Source organism: Lates calcarifer, linkage group LG4 (assembly GCF_001640805.2).
Source record: "Lates calcarifer isolate ASB-BC8 linkage group LG4, TLL_Latcal_v3, whole genome shotgun sequence".
Classification (NCBI taxonomy): Eukaryota; Metazoa; Chordata; class Actinopteri; family Centropomidae; genus Lates; species Lates calcarifer.
The window spans coordinates 18,793,503-18,812,760 of NC_066836.1; the positions used below are offsets into that span (position 1 = coordinate 18,793,503).

Consider the following 19,258-nt stretch of genomic DNA (forward strand, 5'->3'; position numbering starts at 1 on the left):
CATTCAGCACTTACTCTCCATTTCCTCAATTTGTCTGTGATCGCGGCCACTTCATTTATTTAATCAGAGCCAAGACTGAAGCTATTAGCCACCTATTCTCCAGAGCTGACAAAGTGAGAACGTCTACAGGGTGGGAACAGAACCAAAGTAAAACAGAAACTTTTTCTGAGTCAAAATGACAGGTGACCTTTTCAGCTAAACAAGGATGAATTCTGAAAAACTTTAGACTTGGTAAAAGTGGTAAAAACAACAACAAATATGTGTGTACTTCTTCAGAGCTTACCTAATGTATCAGGAGAGTTCTATACAGATGGCACTGTCACCCAGCTTCTGGCAGGATACACAGCAGTTTATTGACAAAATGGAATCTAAAGTTATTTTTGTGTTTGGTTTGTTCATAACAGCCTCTCTGAAGCAAACCACACAAAAATCTATTTGTTTCCTAAAGTGTGTATGTTGGACTTTTTGCCCTGCTGTTGTCCCGGTAAGTCAGAGATCTGATAGCAGAGGGAGTCAAAACCAATTCAGTTAGCCCCAGTGGTTTCAGTGTAATGGACTTGTCTTTGTCTTGTCTTTCTCTGTCTTTCCCTTTCTCAGTCAATTAACTTTTTACGAAAGTCCCAAAATGCAATTATCCAATTATGGCTAAGCAACCGGAACTATGCATGTTGAAGCATGTGTAAGGGGATAAATGCAATACTACTCTGCAGAGGTTTTTCTGTCTTTCCAAAAACAAAAACACAAAAGCTTAAGTATAAGGAGTGGACTAAACAGTGTGTTTGCTGGCTCTAACTGAAGCTGCAATGGTTAGCATTACTACTGTGGCTCTTGAGCTAAACAAGTAACATGCTAACATAATGTTACTTCTGAGGCCATGATTAATTTTATATTACATTACTTTGTTTTATTGGATTTGTGGAAGTTTACACTCTAGCAACCTTCAACAAAAACTTACCCAAGGTTTGTCATGTTTCTAATGTCTGTAACATTATAAGTGCAAAACTTACAGTCATCGACTGAAAAAGAACTTCTGATTACCTCTGTAAATTAAAGACCCATTGTTTCAAAAATATTCCTAAGCCAGCTGCTCCTGACAAACCATGACCCTAAATTCCCATTTGCAGAGCTGTGGAAGCCCCGTGGGGGTAAATGAGCAAAATGCAAAGAGGCTGTCAATCACTGGTATGGCTTGATTAGTCTGCAACAATGGAAAAGCATCATATTGTGGCAGTGATACAAACACTCAGCCTGTCTGGTGAAAGCTGAGCACTATATTAATGTACATATTCATGCAAATGCTGCAGTGTGAGCGACAGCACAGGAGTGTACAGGAATGTGCCAGTTTACAGCCTGGTCAGTATAATGTGAACTGAATAATGCAGGAGAACAACATCAATTTATAACCATATATAACCATATTTTTATTTTAATCCTTATAGCAAGCATAAACACATGTATACGCTGTGTATGTAACATGTGTTAAGATAAAAATAACTCTGTAAAAGTAGACTTGATATGCTTGATTAAGGGGTGAGCTGTGAGACAGAGTGAAGAGTATTTTCTGCATGATTAGCTGTCAAGAGAGTAATGATGACTGATCTCTGGATCCATGATGTGTTTTTTCTTCTCATTGCTCAAGTCATGTTAGTTTTCTTGTGTGTGTGTGTGTGTGTGCGCACGCGCACGCAACTACAGTATATGCACAATACAGTGCCACCACCTCGCTTCATCCATCCTCCCAAAAACCTGCCACTGCTTGAGCCCATCTTGAAACTGACTCCCTGTCAATGTGTGTATCTCAATGGCAATACAATTGACTGACAGCAGCCAACATGGCCATCAGGCAGAGAAACGAATAGAGAGACAGCTCAGACAGCAAGTATGTTGAGAGTGAAGGTGTTTGTCAGTGTGCCAAGAGTGTCCATGAGAGGGTGAATAAATGTGTGTAGCCTTTTGCTGTCCATGTTCATGAAAAACTAGTGGTCAGACGATCAGCAATACAGATTGTAAACAAGCTTTGGCCAGATTAGGTTGGTTCATTACATTGGAAAAAATGTGTAAAAATCTGCAACACATATTTTGGTAGAAATTTTATTGTTGATTGTTGTTTGTTTTCCCTTCCAAATTGGTTTGGCTGACCTGTTTTTTTTTTTTTTTTTAATCTTGTGTGAGCATCTGTTTCTGCTACTTGCCCTGTCAAACATTTTTAGTGATACCGTACCATTGCAGACATTGGAATTGTTTGACATTATGGGAAAAATACTCATTTGCTTTCTTGCTGAGGGTCAGATAAGAAGTCCATTCTCACACTTTTTACAATTAAATATATAACTGGAACCAGGAGACAGTTAGCTTAGCTTAGCATAAATACTGGAAAAAGGTGGTAACTTTTGGGCTGGCTCTGTCCAAAAGTAACAAAATCAGCCTAAAAGCATCTCTAATGCTCCATCAGCAGCAAAGGTTCCAGGAAGTCACTGCTCCTGGCCAAAATTCTGCCCATATTTGTGTCAAATGCTATTTTTCCTCTGGCCCAGATTATGCCCTGTTCCCTGTCCATAGTCTGGTCCATACAGAATTCATGTCATTATTGTCACTTCTACATCTGGACCAATTTTTGCGCACACACCAAAAACCTTCCAGCTGTCAGTCAACGCTGGTGGATAACAGCTAAAATCAGTAGTATATGGGCCAGTCTGGTGCTGAAGACCCAGGCATATGTTTAGGTAGAGATGTAATTTTGCTGTCTGAGTATACAGAATATCCCCTTTTAAATAGTGAATTGTTGTTTTTATACTTAGGTTTTGAACAGATCAAACATACAAGATACAAAGTGTTCATTAACAAGTTTTAGCATTGCTGATAGGTGGGTTTTGACTGTGTGTTTGTGCCACTTAAGGTTAATGTTTGAGATCAAGACCTCTCTGAATGCCTTTCAATCTCTCATTTCAACCCATATGACCTCCACTCTATTCTGTCACTCCTGATTTTTATTTCCTGGACCCCTCTCCCATAGGGGAAGGTTCAAACGCCCTGGGGCAGCAAAAGTCAAAAATCTATGTGTCTGAACATATTGTGTCATCAAAGGAGACTGCTCGCTCATTAAAGTCTTGTCTCTCTTCCTCCACCTTTCTTCCCCCCTCGCTGTATCCAGGTGAGCGGGATCAAAGCATCGATGAGCCGGAAACGTGAGCAGCGCGTGTTATTCATGGTGGTGGTCATGGTGGTCTGCTACCTCTTGTGCTGGCTGCCGTACGGCATCATGGCCCTGCTGGCCACCTTCGGGGTGCCGGGCCTGGTCACGCCCGAGGCGAGCATCATCCCCTCGGTCCTGGCAAAGACGAGCACGGTCATCAACCCAGTCATCTATGTCTTCATGAATAAACAGGTGAGAGGGAGAGGGAGGGAGCGAGGGCTGTAGCTGGGGTCAGTGCCTTTTGTCTTTTGCTGTCACGAAGCAGTGGGCGGAGGTCATCTCACCTACTGAGGCCAGTCAGCTTGACTGTTTTCAAGGTGCTTTGATATTAATGGAAATGAGCCATTGTTTTATATTCCTATCAGATGGTATTCAGGTGCCTTCTTGACACTGAACAATCTAAATTATGTACTTGGGTGCGGATAAAGAATAAGAAGGTGTTTTTTTTTGACATTTGAATCTTGCTGTTTGTTTCATATTCAAGCTGTATAGAGCACCTTCATACTGAAAATATGTTACATAGACTGTACTTTTGGACGTGTGTGACAGATTTCTGCCTCAGTAAATGTTTTGAATGAATCAAAAAGCATCACAGGGTTCAATAAAAGGCCATCTAATGACATCAACAATGGAATAAGCAGAGAGGGGAGTCACTGACTTGATCCTACCCTTCTCTGCCTTGTCCAATTCGGTATTTCAGTTCATCTCAGGCCACACTGAACAAATCTAATGTATATATTTTCTAATTGACTGACCCAAGCCTTTCATGTGAGTCTAACCAATTCCTAGTACTTACTAACCACTTCTCAAACCAGTTGCTGTATTTGCGTGAAGGCAACCATTGTCTGAATTGTTGATAATTAAACTCACAGTAGGTTTCATTTAACCTTGGCCCATGCCCACTTTAGACAGTATGATGAATAGCTTTGTGAGTTATCTTTAATTGGGAGCTCCAATTTTGTTATAGTTGTTATAAGTGACCAGAGGGCTATTATTATGTTTTATTTGCTCTTCTAATTTATTTACTTTTAAGTTTGTGTGAGGAGATGAATCTATACTGACACAATGACCCCTAAACTTATTGATAAATTACTACTATTATCAGTAACTGCTGGACTGAGAACATTTTTTCTTTTGACTAATGCTTCACATTTGAAAACTTGGTTTCAAACCAATCATAAATCATTCAAGTATTTCACTGTAAAAGATCAGTTCAACATTTTGGAACCTACATCAATCAGTCAATACCACTCCCATCCTCTAGATATAAAGTTATTATTAGCTACTTTAAAACTCAGAAACTCAGCTAACTGACTGGAGTGTGTGGGTGCAGTTTGATCACATTTGATTGACACTAACCAAATAACCCGCCAACTGTAACTGGTCTACCAGAGTCCCACCCACTTCAAACTTAAAATATGGAATAATCAAAACTGTTCTATGGCAGAATATGATGTGTTCATGTAGGACCCAGTTAATAAGTTCTCAGGGTGATTAAATTTGTCGTCACATATGCCTGAAACTTCATACATCTGTCAAAAAGTTGAAAAGAAAGAGACAGACAAACTTTTTTGGGCTGACATTAATTAAACTAGACAGCGTAGGCTCTGATCGAGCTTTTCTGGCTGGAAGGCCAGAGAGTCAGGAGACAGGATGAAAGCAAAAAGGCAGCCAGGGTTGGGAAGTGAACCCCTGTATCAGTTTCATGTTATGCCTCTAGTGGCCAACATGTGGAGAGCCACTTCTGATTGTAGCTGTGCATACATTCTAAATAATTGATTAAGGACTAGGACACAAAGCCTTTGTATCCAAATAATTAATCACAGCAGACCTTAAAAGTAGTGTCACATTTATCATGCAGCTCTTGCTTGTTTGTGTTATCTAATTCAATCCACAGGCTGATGGAAACAAGCATGATTTTGTTAAATCATTCAGCTGGAGACTCTTTATTTAGCAATTTCAGGTTCAGCCAAGACGGAGCTTGGAGTCCAGAACAATGTTTGAAATGGATCCGAGATTCTCCTTCCTGAAAATTAGATCAGGCTATTTCCAGCTAAGGTCTTTGGTGAATTTAAATCAGGTTTAATGAGACACATTGCTTAACCAGTAGGAGTACTGATGCAGTTTTGCCCTAGAAGGACATGCTAAGAGGGCAAGTATTGTTTAATGGGTAATTCCACTTGCTTTTAACTAGGTCTTCACTTCCTGCTCTTTTCTAACATTATGATTGATTGTATTGAAATCACTAGCTTCACTGTAAAGCTATAGATACTGTAGCTACAGTTCACTGCTGGAGAAATCTACAAGAAGAGTCTGACTATTATTACTATTACATTGCTTCTAAATAATATACAGTATGTCAGTACACTGATTAATTGTCATAACATACCAGTTCTAGTTGCTTATTTAATGCTTTATTATCATTGTTCACCATGACAGGATAACCAACCAGTCAAAGCAACTGCTCCAGGGCCCTGGACCATTTCCCATGGTTCTCAATTTAAGGTTGAAATAAATCTGAGGAGATACTAGTTAGTTTAAAAAAATATATAATTCTATAACATAAAATTATCGTTCTATATTACTGGATACTTTTACATCTTTGGGTTTTAAATCCTACAAAAAGAACGTTTCAACTCAAGTCCACACTGAGGCTGTGACCTGCGATTAGAGTCACAAATAGACTTTGCTGTGTTGGTCACAACCCAGAAAGGTTTGGAAACACTGCTGTGAGGGCCTGAAGACTCCACGTTTAAAGTGAGGAATTTGGTTTCTAATAATTTGATCCAATGTGAAATTGTTTGTCTACTGTATGCACAGCCAAATATAAACTGCAACAATAAGGGCTTTAAGTTGACTCATGTATTATTACCTCATTTTGAAGCCGTGTTTTGTGCTTTGTATAAATGGGAGATCAATACAGCTCACAGCTCATTTTTACCCTAAGGGCCCCCTTACAAATTAATCCAACTCTGTTGTTCACACCCTTCTTCATTTATGTTCCTTGCTGCCTGTATTATATGATATGTTTGCTTTGGTTTGGTTTACATTTAAACCTTTTAAAACATTTTAATATTTTGAACACCCATATTCATAATCATTGATGAATATTAAAGCAAACACAAATTCACTACAGCAGTTACCACTATGGAGCACATAGACACAGGCACATTTACAGGTATGTGATAACACCAGCTGCAAAAACATTCACAGATCCTACTTGTAATTCCCACAAGGAAGCTGACACAAACATTTTTTCCACATTGACAGATTGTATTTACAGAACATCCTATATAACGTGAACATAACATCAGCATACTCAAACAGCTTGCAGTGCTTGTCAGCTACCTTATGCTGCTACATATACAAGTTTGGATATTCAGAAATTGGATTTTGGGTTTTGACTGCCAGAGACTGTCCTGGTTTTTTTTGTGTGTTTTGGAGAACAGAACCGCTGGTGAATGACAGGTACTGTGCACAAAGCTCTAAAGTGAAAGTGAAGTTTGAACAGAATCCATCAACATAATGGAAAAACTAGGGGGGAAAAAGGACCTAGTTAAAAACAGCCAGAATTAAAACTTTGCAGTGCTTTTGTAAAAGTTTTTGTTTCGTAGCATTTTATTCACTGCACTCACTCTACCATTAGCTATTTGCTTTGTTTCTACTTGGTATACTGATTTTTCAGCAACACACAACTGCCAGGTGCAACTCCTTATTACCTCAACATTTAAGATGTTTACTGCCTTTTATTTTAATTTAGGATTTTTGTTTTGGATGTGTAGTGGTCCAAAAGTTAACTCTTCAAAGTCAGGCTTTGTTCTTTATACTTCCTTATCAAGTCATTCTCAAAAGTAAAACTCTTTGTACAAAAGAATACATTTAGACTTAAGATTTAAGATGTTTTGTTCCTTCCTTTCTGAAACACGGTTCATCATGGTGAGAAAAAATAACAAAAGATAAGACTGTCCTCCACTCCCACTGGGGCCGGCTGATAAAACTTTTTTCTCTAAACGTAATCTTTATCATCTCATTTAAAGTGAAGCACAAAATGCTGTGTAAGGCTTTAGAAAATATTCTCCTCAGATTCAGTCTGAGGGATTTCATGTACTATATAGAGAATTATATACAGTTCTGTATACTGGAGAGTAAATCTTATCAGTTTTCAAAGCCATTCAAGTGTAATACTTTCCTTTGAAGTTTAACTTTGTTCGCACATTCACTGTTAAGTTATTTTAATGTGGAAGTTGGAAGTCAACACAAAATGCATCCTGTTCCAGATGTTGTCATGTCATGTGGTGGTGCATGCCTCCATTTCTCTGCTGTCTCTTCCATCTAATACTCCCCTCCTACTTACACCACCGCCGCCGCCACCACAGCTAACTGACCTTACAGGGAAATTTTAGCCCACACATCGTCGACCTCATGACAGCGTGAGAGAGAGAGCGAAAGTGGGAGAGAGGGACACCAAATGTCCTGTATGTCATTTTCAGTCTTCAATTCCTCCCAGCCCGTTACTATGGAAACTGTGAGTTGAGGCGAGTTGAAGACTAAAAATGCTGTACAGATACAAGTAGCAGCTGGTGTGCATTTGTCCCATCAACGTTCAGCGGCAGGCACAGCCAGGAGACCTGCGGTGGATGTCAGGATCCTGAAAAACCAAAGAATTATGGGTAAGTTTACCCTGGATTGTCTTTTCTTCTCATGTGAATACATGGCGGTTTGCACTGCATGTCCGCTGTCAGTGCACCAGAGCTTTGCAGCAAAAACTGAGATAGAAGTGGAAACCTAAGGGTAATACAAGGGATAGACAAACAATAATTGTTGCCCCCCCATGAACTCTGAGTTCATTTAAAACTTCTCAGGTAACTACGACTAAAGTTCAATTCTTCTTATTTCCACACATATGCACCTTAGGGATAATAAATAAACAGCCAAAGAGTTTGTCAGAGCCTTCATTTCTGCAAACACAGTGCATACAGGGACTAAAAAAATGGCAATGGAGGAAGACTTAAACAACAAGAGAATAGTTTGACATTTTGGGAAATACTCTCATTTATCATCTTGCTGAGAGATGAGAAAATCGCTGCCACTCTCAGTATGAAGCTACAGCCAGGACGGTTTGCTTAGCTTAGCTTTGTTTTTGTTACATCTGTTGAAAAACTGAAGTGTAAAAATGACAGCGTCGTGACTCTCTGGAGTCCCTGCTGGTTTCCCGACAGGTTTTTGCTTTTTGATTAAGCTGCTTCTGCTTAATGCTAAGCTAACTGAAAGCAGCTTCATATTAAAGGGGACAGACAGCAGAGTTTTGTCTATATTTTCAGCAACTTTTGCCAAGAAAATAAATAAACATAACCACAAACACTGCTGCAAAAGTAAGCCAAATTACATCAAGCACCAGTGAGCAGTAATTGTAAGCTATGAGACTTTTCAAGGCAACATGAGCCACCCAACAGTGCTTAAAAAGACCGAATCATCTGTTAATAAATTGCAGAAGCACCTTTCCAAAAGACTCCATAATTACTTACTGTCAAGAGGAAGAGACTCATAAACAGTGAAACTATATGTCACAAACTGACATGACAGTCCATTTTACTGCTGTGAATTGATTCATCATGACTGACAGTTTGACATGCCCTGTGATTTTCTGAGGGATCTACCCTATCACTGTTTAAATAACAGGGTTGGTTAAAGTCTGTCTCTTTGTCTTGGTAAACAGGGAATATTACTGCACTAGGCTCTGATGATGCACCAGAGGACAGGAGGATGGCTGTCAAGTTACTGTGAAAAGCTAATACAAATTTTGTGAATTTTGTGAAGTGTTTCACTATTATATCTTGATATTCAGACAACAGGGAGTAAACACATGAAGTGTAAAAGGGTTGAGTGTTTCAAATTAAGATGAAATAAGGGAAAAAATGGACCAGATTTGCTAGTAGTTTTAAAGACCACAATGCATGTGTTTTCAAAAGAGAGTCAGATCTATTCCTCTTCTTCTGGGTGATCGACATGTTTCACTTCATGGCAATTATGTCTGTTTTCATACTAACATGACATTCTGAGCATATTTCACTGCAGTTTATAAACCAGTTTTTTCAGAACTTCAATCACAGTTTGACCTAAATGGGAAATACATTAAATACGTGACATGATTTCAGGAGCCTTTAGGCTGACTTATGTCATAGTTGTACTGCCTTATGTTATCTTTATATGATCATCCTTTTAATTAGAAAATTGAAATAGCACCATACTTTAATTTACCCCTGTGGCATTACACATAATAATGTGTATGCACTACTGTCTGTATTATTACACTACTTTCATGTCCTACTTGTAGTGATTGTCAGAAGAGATGCATTTATAAAGAACTTCAAAGAAACACTGAGTTGAATGAGTGGACTTGAAACAACTGGCTAAACTATAATTTTGTGGCTACAACTTTTTTCAGCCAGTCCAGTATCATCTGTTCAAACCTCTTAAACTCATCATAAAGTTCTGAGACCTCTCACTGCAGATGGAGATAACATGGATGACTGTGATAACAAGGCACAGGAGCAATATTCAGCAAAATGTCTTCGGTGCAGTAGAACTCAGCATTGACAGTCTGACACTGGGGGATGAATTTGAGGTGCACAAAACTGCGACTGTCAAAGCCAAGCGTGACACGCCATCTTCAATCTTGGAGACTGCGGGCTCCTTCACTGCCAACACTGCTGTTTGGTCTCTGTGTTGTAGCTGTTGACCCAACTCTGTGAACTCAGTGATGACCTACAACATGGTGGTGTGGTCATCCCAGGCCTGTTGACAAAGATCCTCGGAGGTCACAAAACGCGCGTCTCACAGGTGCAGATGCTGATTGTGCAACATAACTTGGAATAGTGACTCCCAAAAGTTATGGCTTGCACCTGTTGCATACTGTGCCATGCTCCATCGATCACTCCTCTGACGTAGCCTACTGCTACAGCTGCATGTAGGCAAGGTGCATCTGAAGAAGTTGTGATAGGAAATAGAATCATCTTATGCCTCAGGCCAGTCACTTCAGACGCAAACTTCAATGGGAATGTTTGCTGAGGAACACATTCATTTGAAGCGAGCAGCTTATCTGTTAGGAAGCTTAATGTCAGTGACTCATGGAAATGAGATGTTGCAGAAAATCTAAACTCTGGAACTCGAAAGTTCCAGAAACTGATTGTAGTGTGAGGAAATGATTGATAACACACAATACACAATGCAGCCTTTTGCTGAATTGAGAATGTGCCAGAAAATCCCAAGAGGAAATCATATGATTGTCATTCTGTTCACAAGTTCCTGTGTGACAGTGATTATTTTCCAACTAGAGCTCTCAGATCTATTAATTTTTCTTATTACACTCTGGTCTGCAGGATATTTCACAACACTGGGGAGTTTACTGGATCAAATTAAGTCACACAATTGTCAAATGAAGTAGTGGGTTATCGGCTGATGCTTGTAAAATAAGCTTAATGCTCGATGCCAGTGGCTCACCTCATTTACATCCCTTATACTGCATTTAGTATAATTTACTGCAGTGAAGTGACTGTGCAATTGAACTCTTCTCAGGCTGTGGTGAGAACACTGCAAAGTTTTGATCATTAGTGTCACAAAGAACTCAATTTAAGGAGTAAGGTCTATTCATTTTTGCAGCTCTATAGCCTGGATATTGAATATGAAAAACTGCCTTTCACATGTTTTTTGGATTATGCTGGATGTCTATACAACAAACAAAATTGATGTCTCTTTTTGCAAAGCCGACATGAGTGAACTACTAATGAAAGTTTCTGTGCAGTCATGCAGAAAGGAAAATACTGAATCCACTGCCTTAACAAAACAAACAAAAAAAAAATTCAAATAAATAAATGAAGGCCTTATTGTCTGAGACGATGCCTGACATCTGACCCTCTTGTTGTCATCCTCTACCCAGACAGCATCAGCCCAGATCACAGAAAGCATCACACAAACCTGATGTGAACAGTATGAGATGACCCTTCATGAGTCACCTCCAACCTTCTCTCTCCAAAATACTGTCAGTGCATCTTGCTCCTTCCACCTCCCTGTCATGCTCTATCTATTTATCTGTCATTGCCTTAACCTTTCCCTTGACCTTGGACTCAGTGCCTGTGTCTTAACTAACTTCTTCCTCTACCACTTGTCTGTTGTCTCCATCTCCCTCTCTTCCATCTTTCTAGTGTGCCTCAGCGTGTTGTTTGGACAGCTGAGGGAAGGAGGGATTGTGGATCAGCACCACAGAGAAGCGCTGATCACTTCATTTCTTTACATCTCCCTGCTAGCCTTCACTTTTAGATGACCTATGGGTTACAGACAGACTGAGAAAGGGGACGAATATGTTGCTTATAGATACATCGTGAGGAGAATTTTTAGGTATGTCCTGAGGCATTTCTCTGCTGCTATCCCTCTCGGCATCTCTTCAAACCCAGAAAGCATTTGACGGACAGCAATGTGAAGAAGTTCAATGTTGACTCAATGACTACAAATTCTAAGAAGATGAGTTTGTGATGTAAAAAATTAATGTTTGAGAGATTAAACTGAAAAGTACTTAGGTCCATAGATATAAAGATTAGGCTGGCAATATACTATATTTTTGTGACAAATTCCATGAGAGGCAAAGCCAATAATGTGCCCATCTATCAATATTGTGCCACCTCTTCAGCCTGCCAGTGGTTCACATTGGCAGGGTGACTCTTACAGTAGATATAAATCTTTTAAACTAGACCACAATACTGTTGAAAAGAAAGAAAATAATTTCTCAAAACAGCTGGGCACTGTAGTTTTTAGCAAATATTATTCAAAAAGGAGTAAATAGTGTCTTTGTTAATTACCATTTTGAATTTCATGCACTAGTGAGAATTCACATGGGCAGGATGGTGTACATGGAATCGACTGTCCATGATCATTGTAATGGAGGAAAATGTCACCCAGTGCAACTGTGTGGTTCATTTATGTTTCTTGTTAATAGCTTTTAGACAACAATGGAGCTCTATGACTCACAGAGATATATAAGGCTTTGGCACAGAAACAATACATGTTAGAAGGCTCATTAATTTTCATTGCTGGTTTTTGTTTTTTCATAGGTTTGACAGTACAACATATCTTTTTATTGTTTACAGTCTGCATGGTATCTTTTAGTTATTTTTATAAACGTTGTGTGGTTGGATTGCTTTCAGTGTGTGCATTTGACTTCTGTGGTATCTCCACTTTAATCAGATGCTGTTAAAGTGTTTCATCATATTTTGCACCTTATGAGAAAATGTAGTAGACTATAAGTATACATGAAACTCAAAGTATACTAAGTATACTACGTTTACTCAGGAGTGGCATTTTCAGAGTCCACATTAACAGGAGCCATGGAAGAAGAGTTGAAAATGGTCTAAACTGTGGTGTCTGCCCCTGTGTTGTCAATATGTCTTGAATGTAGTTGGAAATGCCTGGAATCTAAAGTACAGCTATATACCCTGAATGCATTGTTATGCTTTCAACCTGCTGCTGGGGTCCTCAATTATTCAGAATCTTCCTATCTGTCCATCAGTAGCAGTGGCTCTGTGTTGTGTAGAGACTGTTGTAAAACAGGAGGATCTGCATGAATCCATAACCCAGAGACTTCCAGATCTATTTCTTGGATTGAAAAATGTATCCAGGTGTCCATTCACTATTTATTATACCCTGACAGACAGTGTACAGATTTCAGTGCCTTTCCTCTGTACCTTGGAGACAGCCTGTCCTTTCTTTCCACTAAATATTTTGATGTGTTCCAATTCTTGGCACTGGCCAGAATACAGTATTTGCAGAGGTGTAGACCTGTAACAGTTTGTGAAATTACTGAAACAATGATCAAATCAGTTTGAGGTATGATGTGTTTAAGGTAATATCACTTGCCATCTGGAGATGCCTAAAATTACTGACAACTGAAAGCCTGAACAGCAGAAATTCAAACTAAAAATCACCCTTTATGATTGTTTATCATGTATTAATGAATAATGTAAATGCTGGATGTAAAATGCCATTTGATGCAAGACATTCATTATTCCTCTTTGGCTTGTGGAGTTCTCCAGCAAGTTAATTTACTGTAGCCAGACCTTTGCCTTGTTACATAATGCAGCTACCATCACACTTTAAACTAATATGCAAAGATGAACAAGGGTTCATACTGACAGCTAATCCTAGCCTTAATATATGAGCACAGGTATAACCCTATAGCCAACACGTTTGCCAGATAGGACAAGGAGTATAGGGTAAGGCTGGGTAGGGATTGTGACTGGGGGGGGGACCCAATCAGAAATAAATTTAATGGAAGGAGTAGTTAATTTCAAGTCTGTGATGAGAGACAAGCTCTCCTGCTTTAAAGTTAGTTCAGTCTCAACTTTCACTCACTTAATTTCTGCCTGGCTACATACCCATGCTGGCACTGAAGGTTTGCAGTAGATGTAAATCGTGAGGTACAGAATAGGGATATTGGGCTGCTGTATGTACAGTGGGCTTCCCCATGTAACCCAGTAATCAATAGATTTGAACAGCTCTTATGGGAGGGTATTGAGAATGACTGGACCATTGAGGGGCTAAGTGCTTACTATTTAAAAAATGTTTTATCAAGGAATGGTTGTGGCTGACAACATTCCTCTCACAGAAACCCACCAGAGAGGAAGAAACTGCTGACACAAACAAGTTACAAGAATGTGAAAGGCCCAAACACAAGTTGGTGCTAAGAAAGCAGTGATTCTAATGAGGAGCTTGCTGGGTTTAAACCTTACATCACTGCTGAAAGCCAAAGCTTTTTGCAATGTGGACTGAGAACACCGTGTTACAGATCTCAACCCTGTTCACCAGCCAGTCATCCAGGTTTCATGTTTTCAGTGGCTGACTAGGGCAAGGCATCAAGGACTAGTAGTCTTGTAGAGGCAGTCCATCCTCAGCTGGGTTAAGGAGTTACCACAATGGTGACTTGCCACCAGACAGACCGAGTGTACAGCAACTTTTGGCCAATTTGTTTGCACCCATGCCCACCAATGACTAGACAGCAAGACCATCAGGGGACAGTTAACATTTTATCAGGTCATAAATCCAGAATGTGGAAATGCAGCAAGCATTTTTCCAATGGTGGGCCTATAATTTTGCCACAGATGCTCCATAGCAACGTGAAGAACCATGGAGACATTGATAGCTGCTGCCACTGCCATTTCCCCACTAACTACTGGGTAGTTATTATAAAGAGACAGCATGAGAGCTCCCATTTCAATGGCAGAGGGTGCCTCACTTTCAATATTCATATGTCTTTGTAAGGCTTCACTGGGGTCCATCTGTGTAGACAACTGAACAGGAAGTGAGGTCAGAGGTGTCACTGACATCATGTGAAAGATGCACAGATCCCCTCTCTGTGTCTGCAGTTTACTGAAAATCTAAGGCGCATCAGACAGATACAGGACTCTTGGTAGTATGTGGAGCTATGTGCAGATATAGCATAGAAAGGTAAGAGGCATAGCCTCATGCAGTCGAAGTTGTATGGTTAAAACAGTCACTTTACACCTAATCAGGTCAATACAAAGTTGAGTTTTGATGGGCCTATGTCACATTAGCAGGCAAAAAAATTATACCTCGTCCTCTTTGTACATGGCTTGCAAAGTACGTTACAGAACACTGGTCAACTCGGTGGCACAAACTGGCTTGTGACTGGACTGTTGCCGGTCTGATTCCTAAAGCAAGATAAACCTGAGTGGCGCAGGTGAAAAAGCAGCACCCACTCCTTCCTTATTACCAACTTGAGCAAGGCCTTCAACTGCAAACTGCTCCAGTGGAGCAGCTCATGAGCTGACAGAGCAGGCTGTGGTTGCACGGGCCTGCTGCCAGGTGTGAAACTGTATGAGTGTGAACCTGAAAAAGAGAGCACTGCAAGCATCACTCTCAGTAAGACTTCTCTGCTTGAATTAAAGGGAAAAAACTTGATTGCACTAAAAAAAAAAAAAGCTTGAATCGGTTAAGGCAGCTAACAGGGGAATGTAACTGTGTTGTTTCCCCATTGAGATGTTCTCCACTGACCTTGAGGACAGAGAGGTCTAGATGCACAGTTGAGTAGAACTCATGATGATCTTTGAGCTTCCCAAAGATCTGTTATTCACCTTCACTCTGCTGCAGGGCCTTTTTGTATATTAGTAAAGTAGTGAAACTTTTTGTAGTGATGCTGTTCAATGGCTTCCAAAGCTTTGGATTTGGCATGCAGCCCACCTTCTGTTTTGACTGATACACCTTGTTAATGCGTTGTTAGCATCATATAAATTGTCACCCTGCACAAGACACATGAAAATCCTAACTGGGGACATTTAAAATAATCACAACATATGAAATTAACCAATTTTCTGTGCCCTCAACTTTCAACATCCACTATACAGTATATTATACTTAACTAAATTATAAATTACTCAATGTATCAGCTTTTACTCCCATTAGCCTCCACATGAAAAGACAGGCAACACAATAACCTCAATGGTAGAGTAATGTTGTTGGAAGCAGAGGAGGAGAGAAAGACTGGTGTGATCAGTTAGGTCATTTAACTTCCCATTGGTAGGAGCAACTTGAATTAATTTAATGTCTGGGCAAATCGGATTATATCTGTCATGGGTGTAACATTAATTGTATTCAGCCAAATGCTAGCAACATAATCCAGCATTACACCTCCTGGCTTGTTGTTACGTTTTCATCCTTTGTGGGTTTATGTCTTACTTTGTAGTACAGTACATTTCTAACCATGCGTTTGTGTTGTATGCTTGCCCCAGTTTTATAGATGTTTCCAAGCCCTGCTGCATTGTGAGACTCCTCGACGAGGCTCCAGCTTAAAGAGCTCCTCCAAGGTCGCCACCAAGGCCATCAGAGGTGTGGCAGTCACCGGTCACCGTCGTTCCAACGACTTTCTATATATGGTAGCCTCCCTGGGCCAACCGGCCAACACAGTGCCCCAGCTGGGTCCCTCCTTTGAACCCACCATCAATATAACTAAAGGCCCTTCTTCAGACATCAAACCTGTCGTGGTATCACTAGTGGCCCACTTTGATGGCTGACGACTGGGGACTTTTTCATGGTTATGGTCAATGTCCCAAGCCAGGACATCTTTAATAATGAGAGATGTGGTGTTACTTAGGCTTACAGAGCAGCAGCACGCCGGTCCAGGTGGATTTAACATGGCTGTTGCATCAGCTCAAGATGATGGACTGGTAACAAAGGGGAATCGTTGACTGCCTCTGGACAACATGAACAAATATCAGAGGCAGTAAACCTGCAGAAGCTGAGAGTCTGTGTTTCTCTGCAGTGAAAAGGTATACATCAGTCTTGCTAGGGATGAGCATTTTGAGGGATTTTCTTGTGGTTTTTGGAGAAAGCTTTGCCAGACTGTTATGATAATGGAAGAGGAATTGTAGGGATCATTTATTTAGTTAAATATCTAATGGGTAAGGTATTCACTCATAAAATGTTATAGCAGAAATATGTTCACAGTACAGGAAGATGGATATGATGTATTGATTACTGTGGTTGTGGTTACAAAGTGAGGTTGAAGAACACAAGTTGTTTATTACCCCATGCATTTTGAAGTCTTTCCTAGAACAGACAAGATTAAAAAATAAGGAGAAAAAAAATCAAAAATACAAAAAGTAGGCAGATTACTGAGAATGTACTGGTAATAATTTCAAACTATCAGTCTTTTTTGCCTTTATTCTGTGCCAGTAAATTCAATTTAATTAATTTCTTTGAAATGCATAAGTGGTTTTTAATTAAGTGGTTTAATAAGTGGTTTATTGTACATGTAGCATTGCTAGCATGCTAGCGGCATTCACATATGTTTTCAGGGATAGTGACTTCAAGGTCCCTGAATAATGTGCATGTTGGAGAGTTACTGTTCCTTCACTGAAGACTGTGCATGTGCACTGTACAGTTTAATATGCAAATAAGGTTGGAGAAATGCAATATCTTGTAATGCCCAGTAGATAGCACAGATACAGGTATTTGATATAGGCAAAAATCCTGAAAATGGATGCCTCTCTGGGCTGATTTCTTTATGGTTTTTGATTAGACATTTACATATGTACATACAGCTGTGATTTGTTTTTTTCGCTGTCCTGAATTTTGTTCAACCCAAAGTGTAGGGAGTCCCATGAATTTAAAAAGGATTGAGGTCCCAGACCCTTTAATGGGAGTGATCTTCAAACAATCAAACGATCAGCAGTTCAGTGCCTTGCTCATAGGTATACGGGCAGCAGTGCATGTGGATGGGTATGAGACTGTACTTCTAATATCTAGATGGTTTGCTTTCACACTTTGAACAATGATCTCAATGACTTTATCTGAAGCAACAACATCTGTTAGATGGAATAAGTTTGTTATGTACATATTGTTTGCAGTGTGTTTGTCTGCATCTCTTTAAATTTCTTTGATAACTGATTTGACACCTTTTCCTTCTTGCAATACAAAGATAACTGTTGAGTCTCAGTGCATCAGTGCTGTGATGTCAGTGAATGTCTAAGCTACAAGGGTTGTGGTATTTTTGGCTACTGCATATGATCAGTGTGTGCAATTTTTTTAATCACTTTTAGCACACAAACTGTTTTCTATGTGCTGTCAAGATCTTGTGTATATATATAATGTGTGTACAAAAGTTGATACCAAAGCTAAAGAAACGTTAATATTTTTTGAGACATGCTGTTCAAAATAAAGGTTGTTTTTACATGTAAATCGGTGTGCACTGTTTTCACGAAGATTTGTTTGAAAAGTAGGGTGATCAAAATTAAGGGGGGTTAAAGTGTGATATGCAGAATACAGAAGATGGTCAATAGTAAAGATATGTCAAATAACAGTATAGTCGTATGTAATTAGCTGTTAAACAACAATCTGTAAGTTGCTGTTTGATGGAGGAGTTTAGTTTAGTAGCCCATGTGTATGGTGCTGTATGGTGCCATATATAAACAGTTTGGGGGTTGGGGCTAGTATCTTTTTCTTTAACCTTTCCAAACATAAAAATATTGAAAGAAAACTTGATGAATAGATTGAAAGGTGTGTTTGTATGCTCAGTAAGCTGAAAACATTGGCATGTCCAGCTAACTAGCTGATCACCTTGACTTGTAATCTATGTCTGAGACCAAGGAGCATTTTATACTACATTAATTCTGTGTTACAGGTTACAACAAAACAGCACATCCTATATCCTCTGCTACTATAAGAGTTTAGAGTAATGTTAGCCTGTATTGGCTTTGTCATGCTCTTTATTATGCTCTTTATCTTGCCAATCCTTCTGTAAAAAGAGACCCCTGAAGGTAAAAAAAATATTTGGACATCATGCATCGCTGGCTATATTTCAACTGCATTTCATACTATTACTGTGATAAGATTACTGTGATAAGATAAGATAATCCTTTAGTCCCACAGCGGGGAAATTTACATTGTCACAGCAGCAGCAGGGATTGTAAAAAATAGAAAAAGGCGTAAATATGAGTAAATACCAAACAAGATATAAAAAAAACCTATATTATAAATATAGAAACAAAAAAACTGTATACACAGGACAGTGTAATAAAAATATAAACAAAAGAACAATATACACAGGACTATATACATAGAAACAGATTAAAATGTATACCGATGTTGCACAGTTTGAATTAATTACACAGAATAAGTGGCTGATAAGCAGTTCCTTCGTCAGTGGATTACAGTACAGACTTAGTTGTTCTTGAAAATACTTTCTGAATACTCTGAATCAGCTGCTTCATGTTATTACAGTGTAACTTTTTGTAACAAAAACTAAATTATATGCAGATTAGTTCCATTACAAAAGCAACAGTTAGTGTCTTATATTTTGTAGAGCTCAAGTGCAGCACATGATAGAAAGGCCTACAGGATAGTGGAGCAAATACCACCTGAGTCAAATGAGGATGATGCTAATGGCGGTGATGAAGAATGGCTGCCAGAAAAAGAAGTACTAACAAATGCTTAGCAATAGTGGAGCTGAGGATGCTGAGAATCTAAGGTGTCAGGAACAAGGTTCAATGTTTTTACATTGCA

At 39.4% G+C, this 19,258-nt stretch overlaps 1 protein-coding gene across 1 annotated transcript; it reads left to right on the top strand.

The window, feature by feature from the left end:
* Window positions 1-3,059: 3,059 nt before the first annotated feature.
* LOC108883856 (pinopsin-like) lies at window positions 3,060-17,925 on the top strand. The gene is made up of 2 exons (XM_018677389.2): window positions 3,060-3,385; window positions 15,988-17,925. Exons 1-2 carry the CDS (start codon window positions 3,173-3,175, stop codon window positions 16,267-16,269), a joined length of 495 nt encoding a protein of 164 aa, XP_018532905.2. The 5' UTR covers window positions 3,060-3,172; the 3' UTR covers window positions 16,270-17,925.
* The last annotated feature ends 1,333 nt before the right edge of the window (window positions 17,926-19,258 follow it).

Excerpts from the sequence above, each read along its gene's own strand:
- LOC108883856 (XM_018677389.2), top strand. The coding sequence starts at position 3,173 with ATGAGCCGGAAACGTGAGCAGCGCGTGTTATTCATGGTGGTGGTCATG. Across the intron at positions 3,386-15,987 it reads ATGTCTTCATGAATAAACAG|TTTTATAGATGTTTCCAAGC; the intron begins GTGAGAGGGAGA and ends TGCTTGCCCCAG.